This window comes from Trichosurus vulpecula, chromosome 6, assembly GCF_011100635.1.
Source record: "Trichosurus vulpecula isolate mTriVul1 chromosome 6, mTriVul1.pri, whole genome shotgun sequence".
NCBI classification, from domain to species: Eukaryota; Metazoa; Chordata; class Mammalia; order Diprotodontia; family Phalangeridae; genus Trichosurus; species Trichosurus vulpecula.
In genome coordinates this window covers 77389130-77398702 of record NC_050578.1, presented here as the reverse complement: position 1 = coordinate 77398702, position 9573 = coordinate 77389130, and the positions used below count along the sequence as shown (strand labels likewise).

The window sequence follows — 9573 nt, the reverse complement described above, 5'->3', positions numbered from 1 at the left end:
CAGCAAACACTGGGAAGTCCTCAGTACCTGGAGATGGTAAGGAGTTTGAACATCTGGTCAGAAAGAGACTGTAGAGATTATATAAAGAGACTAAAGAAATTATATAAAGACAACCAAGCAAGAGCTGGGTGCAGGACTCCATTGACTTTTACGCAGTTCCAAGCCATAGTTTCAGGACAGAGAAGAGTGGTTGTGGTTGCAAGGGAACAGGGGCCTCACATTGGTATGAATCATAGTTCCACAGTGGAGAGGAGTTGTGGTCCAAGACAGCATCAACCCTACCTGGGTAATGACCAGAGTATAGACCAGACCCCTCCCAGATCACAGCACCATAGAAGCACAGAAAATTTACAGGACCCTAGTTATAGCCATGAAAACAGTAGAACATAAAAGCCTGGAGCTTAGGTCAACCACAATCCCCCACTCTCAGAGGTAAGCAGACCACAACTCTAATATAAAATCCAAAGTCAAGAAACAGGCTGGGAAAATGAGCAAATAACAAAAAAAGAACTTGACCATAAAGAGCTATTATGGTGACAGGGAAGCTTAAGACTCACACTCAAAAGAAGAAAATTATTTGAAAACATCTACAAGCAAAATCTTAAAGAAAAATGCATACTGGATACAAGCCTAACAAGAATTTCCAGAAGAGCTAAAGAAAGAGGTTATAAAAGAGGAAAGAAAGATTTAATAAATCAGAGTGGCAGAGGAAAACTGGGAAAAAAATTGAGGGCAATGCAAGAAAATTATGAAAAGAAAATTTACAGTCTGGTAAAAGAGGCACAAGACATACTGAAGAAAATAACTCTTTAAAAATCAGAACTGGGCAGATGGTAAAAGAGGTACAAAACTTCCTGAAGAAAATAATTCTTTAAGAATTATAATTGGGACAGTGGAAGCTAATGACTCTATGAGACAAAAAGAAACAATAACACAATTTAAAAAAAAATAAAAGAAAATGTAAAATATCTCATTGGAAAACAATTGACTTGGGAAATGGATTGAGGAAAGATAATTGAAGAATTATTGGACTACCTGAAAGTGACAATTTAAAAAAGAGCACATATTTGAGATCATATTTGAGAAATTATGAAGGAAAACTGCTCAGATATTTTAGAACTAGAGGGAAAAATAGAAATTGAAAGAATCCACTGATAATCTTCTGGAAGAGATCTCTAAATGAAAACTCCCAAAAATATTATAAGCAAATTCCAAAGCCCCCAGGTCAAGAGGGAAATATTACAAGTAACCAGAAAGAAGCCATTTAAATACTGTGGAGCCACAGTCAGGATCACACAGAACTTATCAACTTCCCCATTAAAGGAGAGAAGGACTTGTAATATGATATTCCAAAAGGCAAAGGAGATAGGATTACAATTAGTACAATCCTAAAGCATAAAAATGGATATTTAATGAAATAGAGAACTTCCTAACATTCCCGACGAAAAGAACAGAGTTGGAGGAGATGGGGGGGCAGAGCCAAGATGGCAGCTGGAAAGCAGGGACGTGCCTAAAGCTCTCCCCCCGAACCCTCCCAACACCTATAAAAATGGCTCTGAACAAATTCTAGAACTGCAGAACCCATGAAATACCAGAGGGAAGCAGGACTCCAGCCCAGGACAGCCTGGATGGTCGCTGGGTAAGGTCTATCGCATGAAGCTGGGAGTGGAGTGGAGCAGAGCCCAGCGTGGGCTGCGCCCCAACCAACCAGACCAGAAGCTGGGCAGAACAGGCCCTAGCACCCTGAGCTGTGGCAGTTACTAGACTTCTCAACCCACAAACACCAGAGACAACAGAGGAGGTGTGTTGGTAAGCAAAATGGGCTCTTAGCACTTAGTTCAACAAGTGCCCTTGAAGAGTTTGGCTTTTGTTTCCTTTGAGTAATTCAGTGTATTTCATCGAGTTTTACTAAGTGCTAAGTCCCAGGCTCTAACCTCTATTAGGTGTTAACCTAACCTATGTGGATGTCCTAAGGGGAGGGGCTAACTCAAGAGCCAATCATAGCAGCCTAAGTTCTGGTCATTCAGATGACGTTTGATGACGTCTGAAGCCCTATAAGAAGAGAGGACAGAGCCATTTGTGCAGGGCTCTCACTTGTGGTGGTGCTGAGGCGGAGACTCTGGGCAGCTGTAGCTAGGAGCCCTCCAGCTTGTAACCCAGATGCTGAGACTTTGTTAAACTCTGGTAACTATGTATTGGGATTTGAATCAGACAAGGTCTGTCTGTTGCTGTTTGTACTTTGTTTGTATTTGTTCTGAAGTTCAGGGTGCTGGCTTTTTCCCCTGAACTAAGTGAGTGATATTTGTATGCTGAATTAAAGTAAGCTTGTCAACCCCTTAAACATTGCTTTCCCTACTAAAGCAGATCAAAAGAACCTGTGCTTTTGCAGCATGCTGGCAGCTTTCTGGGTGCTGGCTGTTGATGGATCTTACACCCCCACAGAAGCTGCTAGCCGGATTGTTGAAACAGGAGGTTAGTGGGAAAAAATTGCGGGGACAGAGTGAAAGGAATTCGCAGTTTGGCCACCGCCCCGGGGACAGCAGAGGTGGTGCAGCTACAGAACTACAGTGGCAGTTGCTTCTGGCCCCAGGCCCACCTGGGGGGAGGAATTAAGTGGTGGATACAAGCAGGAGTGAAGAGCCTGCTCAGATCTGAGTCCCAATCTGCATTGGTGGTTCTTGAGGGAGGAGGAGCACTGGTGTGGCAGAGCTTGCTGTGTAGAAAAAGCTCTGAAAACAACAGCGCAGTCCCTCAAGCTTGGGACAAAATACTCTATACTTTACAAGCAGTCATACCCCGACAACAAACTCAAGGGTCAAGTAGCTGGCTGGGAACATGGCCAGGCAGTGAAAATGGACTCAGATTCAGACTCAGACTTTGGAATTTTTCTTTGGTGACAAAGAAGAACAAAACATACACCCAGAAGAAGTCAACAAAGTCAAAGGGCCTACATCAAAAGCCTCCAAGAAAAACATGAACTGGTCTCAGGCCATGGAAGAGCTCAAAAAGGATTTGGAAAAGCAAGTTAGAGAAGTAGAGGAAAAATTGGCAAGAGAAATGAGAGTGATGTGGGAAAACCATGAAAAACAAGTCAATGACTTACTAAAGGAGACCCAAAAAATACTGAAGAAAATAACACCTTAAAAAATAGACTAACTCAAATGGCAAAAGAGCTGCAAAAAGCCAATGAGGAGAAGAATGCCTTGAAAGGCAGAATTAGCCAAATGGAAAAGGAGGTCCAAAAGATCACTGAAGAAAATACTACCTTAAAAATTAGATTGGAGCAAGTGGAAGCTAGTGACTTTATGAGAAATCAAGACATTATAAAACAGAATCAAAGAAATGAAAAAATGGAAGACAATGTGAAATATCTCCTTGGAAAAACCACTGACCTGGAAAATAGATCCAGGAGAGATAGTTTAAAAATTATTGCACTACCTGAAAGCCATGATCAAAAAAAGAGCCTAGATATCATCTTTCAAGAAATTATTAAGGAGAACTGCCCTGATATTCTACAGCCAGAGGGTAAAATTGAAAGAATTCACCAATTGCCTCCTGAAAAAGATCCCCAAAACTCCTAGGAATATTGTCACCAAATTCCAGAGCTCCTAGATCAAGGAGAAAATACTACAAGCAGCCAGAAAGAAACAATTTGAGTATTGTGGAAACACAATCAGAATAATACAAGATCCTAGCAGCTTCTACATTAAGGGATCAAAGGGCTTGGAATGTGATATTCTGGAGGTCAATGGAGCTAGGATTAAAACCAAGAATCACCTACCCAGCAAAAGTGAGTATCATGCTCCAAGGCAAAATATGGATTTTCAATAAAATAGAGGACTTTCAAGCTTTCTCAGTGAAAAGACCAGAACTGAATAGAAAATCTGACTTTCAAACACAAGAATGAAGAGAAGCATGAAAAGGTAAACAAGAAAGAGAAATCATAAGGGACTTATTAAGTTGAATTGTTTTGTTTACATTTCTACATGGAAAGATGATGTGTATAATTCATGAAACCTCAGTATTAGGGTAGCTGAAGGGAATATACATACATACATATATATATATATGTGTATATATGTATATATATATATATATATATATATATATGGAGACAGAGAGAGTGAGAGAGAGAGAGAGAGGGCACAGGGTGAGTTGAATATGAAGGGATGATATCTAAAAAAATAAAATAAAATTAAGGGATGAGAGAAGAATAGATTGAGAGAGGGAGAAAGGGAGAGATATAATGGGGTAAATTATCTCACATAAAAGTGGCAAGAAAAAGCAGTTCTTTTGGAAGGGAAGAGGGGGCAGGTGAGGGGGAATGCTTAGAGCATGGTCAGGTATCAAAGATTCCAAGGTCATCCACTGCATTCTGGATCACTGCCAATCATCTTGACTTTTATCTTCCACTGGACTTTGATGACTCTGGAAGAGAGAGTGAGGCTGAGGACTTTTTGCAACTCTGCCTCACTTAAATCCAATTCACTCACAAGTTAAGACATCACTCATTCGTAAAGTCATTGGTTTTCTTCAAAAAAGGATGAACAATCACCACCATCACCACCACAACAACATAACAGCAATATTGTAATGATAATCAGCTGTGAAAGGCTTAGCCACTTTGATCAATACAATGATGCAAGACAGTTCCAAAGGACTCATGATGAAAAACGCTATTCATATCCAGGGAGAGAATCAATAACAGTGCCAGATTGAAGCATTTTTTCCACTTTATTTTTCTTGTTTTTTTTTTTTTTGCCTTTTGCAACATGACTAATATGGAAAAATGTTTTGCATGACTTCGTATGTATAATGGGTATTGTATCTCTTGCCTTCTCAATGGGTAGGGAAGGGGTAGAGTGAATTTGGAATTGAAAATAAAAATAAAAAAATTAAAAACGATTCTTTCCTACCTTCCTTCCTTCCTTCCTTCCTTCCTTCCTTCCTTCCTTCCTTCCTTCCTTCCTTCCCTCCCTCCCTCCTTCCTTCCTTCCTTCATCTATATATCTAGTCAGAGACTCCTGAGCTCTAGCCTATCACCACTTTGCTTTTGGACATTTTGAACTAGAGGTGCAAGAGGTATCTCAAACTCAACATGTCCTATTAGCTAAACTAACCCCAGGGTCCCTCCTAAGCTACTGACTGTCCACCAATTGTCAGGCCTGAGACAGCACAGTAGCCACTTGCAGCACCGTTTACCCTCCTGGGACACACTAGACCCTGCCCCTAGTGTAGCCATTGGGACTCATTGAATCAGTAAACTGAGCCTCTTGGAGCCTCATGCACCTACTGGTATCTACCCTGGAATCTGCTCACAGTATCTGGGAACCTACATATCCTACTGAGTCCCCTTCCACTGACATGGACCCCTGCACCAGCCTCTCCTCCCCCCACCCCCCACTGCCCCAGCCACTTGGACAACAGGATTGGGCAGCTCTCAAACTCCCAATGACACTGAAAGTTACTTGGAGTGCTACCTGCCTGTATTGATGCCATCACCAATTTAGATGTGGCCTTGACCTTTGCATAGAACCCAGTCCACATAGTGTGGCTAAGAGAGGACATCTCTAGCTACCCCAGCTACCCTGGGTCTTTGGGCTTGAACCCTAGAGGAAGCCCCTAGGAATTGCATCTGGAGCACCTATTTCCTTCTGCCACCTTTGATAGGCCCCAAGAAACTTAGAGGGTATGGACTCTGCTGCTGCCCTGGTCTATGTCTTCTAGGATGAACAAAGGTGAGAAAAGATTCCTTCCTAGAAAAGACTAGGCCTGAATTTAGGAATTTCTCCTGGACTGCTGAATATCTCCCTGAATTTCCCCACTGTAGCGTTAGATGCCCTCCTCTTCCTGCTTGGACAGGCATTAAGTTTTCACCAAAAGGAGACAAAACTATCTCCAGGAACAGATAGGCTTTGGATTCCCTGATGCAATTTCTTGGCCATAAAAAGTCCCAGCCATGTGGCTTCTAGACCTCTAACTTGGTGGGTATCTGAGACCATGTGAATCACTCACTATACCTTTCTGACCTACCAACCAGACATGTTTCCGTGAGGAGATGAGGGAGGTTACATCCACCAGAGCTACAACCAAGGGCCATTGTATCCTTGTGGCATATCCTTGGTGTGTTAGGGCAAAACCAACCTATTTTTGTTAACTGGTCAATGACTTACTTATGAGGGCCTCATTTTGTGCAAAAATTGAATTTGAACCAAGCGAGTGGTGGTATCGGGCCAGCTTCTAACATTTGGAATAGTCAGCAAATTTGGATGATGTGGTCAAATGGCTTATGACAAATCTGGATGGTGGGGTTACTGGACGTCCAGACACCTCCTGGTGGTGCCAAGTGCTCGAGCCCTTTTGGCCATGTATACGGAATCTTGACTCCCACTGATGCAGAGCAGTTGGTCCAGTGGGTACTGGAGAAGCATGACAGGGAGGGTATTGGGTGTTGGGTCCAGCATTCCCTGGTTACTGTTGACCATCCTGAAGGTCTGTAGTCTGTTGGACTGCCAGCAAAATTAGAGTGAAAGGTAACCCAGTGCACTGAGCAACTAGAGATAACTTTCAGTTTTTAAAGCTTTTAAAGACCATGCCCTGAGGGCTCAGGGATAAGCAATGGAGTTGGTGAAGGAAGCTCTCCTGAAGGGACCAACAGCGTGCAGTCAGAAACACAGTCCCCGGGATGGAAATAAGGTCTCTGACCCAGGGCTCTTACATCACCCTTCTGAAAACAGAAACAACACAGTAGAATGACAGTAGCAATGAGGAAGACTTGGGTACTGTGACCCCAGAGAAGACAGGCCCAGCTTTATTACTATACCCCAGAGTATGATTTCCTCCACTGGGTGGCATTGTCTGTGTGGAGCAGAGGCTGGGCCAGCTTTTGGTACAATGGAAATTTCTGGAGTTGGGAAAGAGGTAGAAGATTCCATTGAAGATGGAATTCCACTGAAGATGGAACCTTGCCACCAGAGGGTGGTATGGAATAGGACTAGTGTCTACCAGTGTTTTCCCACAATATGGGGTAGCCTTAGGCCTCCATTTGAGGACTGCGATTAGCTTTTCCCAAAGGAAAACAAAGCAGCCCCTGGGGGTCCAGCTGACCCATGTTTCTCTTGCTGCTGACCAGATGAGTTTTTTGTAGGAAGAGGATGCATCTACCAAAGCTGGTACATAAGGCACAGTCAACCTTCTTTTTGTTAACGGTTCAATGACAATGATGTTGTTCTCAAACAGAACTTGAAGAGTGGAACATTAGGCCTACCTCTTACACATGTGCACACCATGTGTCGATCATGTATGCATCCCACTGACTGATCATGTGTACATCATGTTGATTTATCACATACGCATAATATATTGATGCTGCACACATTGCATGTTGATTATGTGCATATTGCCATTAAAATAACCAAGAGAAATGATGTAATATGTATTTTAGATGTATTGGGTACTCCAGGAGAATCTTTCAGAAAAGTAAAATTGTTTGAACTTACACAGGAAAAGAAATAGCTGTCATGGAAAATTATGATTAACAAAAGACTATTGAAGAAATAATGTAGAACATAGTGGTGATCTGTAATCAGCTCAGAAGAAAATAAAACTACCTTCTAGTACATCAAATAGTCCAGCTTCAAATGATAGTTTTCTAGTGGCCATCTTCCATGCCACAGTATTAAACTTCATTATTATTTTAAATAATTTATATTAGTAAAAATGAGTTTGCTAACCAGCAGCCAACTCAATACCTTATGGGATGGGGGAAACCCACAAAAAACACAGCACATCATACACCCAACTGAAATAAACTCAGTAGACAGCATTGGCCCAGTCTTTCTCTGTCAATATTGATTAAGCCAAGCTTCTCGGATTATTGAGCATGGTCTTCTAGCTGGAGGTTTTGTCCTTCCTTTCTTTCTTTCTTTCTTAAGTGAATAACTTTCTATGAGTCAGCATTGAGCCTTGGCATGTCTCATTAGCAGCAAATCTTCAATCCAAATAATTCAAAAGGGTGCATGTAGACATAGACACTCTCTCTCTCTCTCTCTCTCTCTCTCTCTCTCTCTCTCTCTCTCTTTTAGTACAGTGACTCATTCCCACAAAGAGTCCAAGAAAGATGAATCACATGGCAATTCCAACAGTTTGAGAAGATTCTATCAAAGCTGCCCTCAGTCTGTGTATGAGTCTCACACATGATAACTCAATCTGTCATCTGCAAGAAGTCCATTCTCTCTTTGTTCTCAAATGAATTTGCTTTCTTGATTCACATAGGTCCTCCTTCCATCTGCTGGGTTCAGGATACCCATCACTTTCCTACCACTGGATGCCGAAAACAGCAATGATGATGTGATGTGTACCCGAAGGAGCTAATACGCAGCAGTGATGGTGTTAGCTACAGCAGTGGATATCAGCATCTCTCACATTAAGCTCTGCCTAAGAAGTTGGACCTGAAAAAGAAATAAAAGCATCCATGAGAGACTATCACAGATCATAGTGGTGAGCCTGATTGACTCTTGTTCTGTAGCTTGTTTTTACATACATAGATGCAGAAAGGAAAGGAAAGAAAAGGCCCTAAGGGGTCAGACTTCAATTTTTGATGAGCAATTCTGAGAATGTTTGCAAGTGGTCTCCTAGAACACACTCTTCTCTAACCAGACAGGAATTACATGGATTTGTGCTTTTCTTCATTAGTCAAGGAAAGGGCAGGCTTCAAAGTCCTGAGCATGACAATGAATAGACTGGCAACATTCACTGATTGGGTATGACACACACACACACACACACACACACACACACAGCAGAAAAAAGAAGGACTTGTTCTGTGGAGGAACTGAATCTATTCTGGATGTTTGAAGGTGCTTTCCTTCATGAATTGAAAGGCAAATGAATTTAGATGAAGGACAATTGGGAGGAGTATCATTAGGCTAGTCTTCAAGAGAGCCTACTCCCAGCAAGTCCATGTCAGAACTTGAACAGGGACAGAATTTTTCTATGACCTAAGGGGAAAAAATTATAGGGAGATAGATGGCACCTATCAATTGAGGATAGATTGAAGAATTATGAGTTTCTTGATTTCTTGTCACCTAGCTTTTGGCTCTGAAAACCTGAAGCAATAATCAACAAAACTATTTTTTTAAACACAGTATCTGTTAGCAAAGAATTTACAAGCTAGATGGGATTGTTTTAACCTGCCTGGATTCCACAGGTAAGTTGTTTATCATTTCCTATTGATTGCTTATCTGATTAGCACAAAAAAAGGGATTAGGAGAGAAAAAATAGCTTGGTCAAGGACCAGGTGATATTGCAAAAGAGTTTATTCAGTGGTTTTCTGGTTCCTGTTGAGGTCTTCATGTCCATTTCAGTACCCCTCCTTCTGAAGTTTTCTTATAACTCCACTCCCCCACCTTAACCCTGTGCTTTAAATCTTTCCGGTTAATCGGAAAACTCAGATTAAGTCACTTTTAGTGTGAATTAGACCAATGCACACCTTTCTCAAGAGTACATATTTTTTCATGGAAAAAAACAGGAAGCCAAAAAAAGTTGAAATTTCATACACTGAGGCACCAGAGA

At 41.6% G+C, this 9573-nt stretch overlaps 1 protein-coding gene across 1 annotated transcript in view; it reads right to left on the bottom strand.

Annotated features, from left to right (window-relative positions):
• Positions 1-7429: 7429 nt before the first annotated feature.
• RASGEF1B (RasGEF domain family member 1B) overlaps positions 7430-9573 on the bottom strand; it is a 43094-nt gene continuing 40950 nt past the window's right edge. Inside the window, exon 14 of the mRNA XM_036763768.1 lies at positions 7430-8450. Within this exon, the coding sequence (XP_036619663.1) occupies positions 8426-8450 (25 nt within the window). The 3' untranslated portion in view covers positions 7430-8425. The remainder of the gene's footprint in view (positions 8451-9573) is intronic.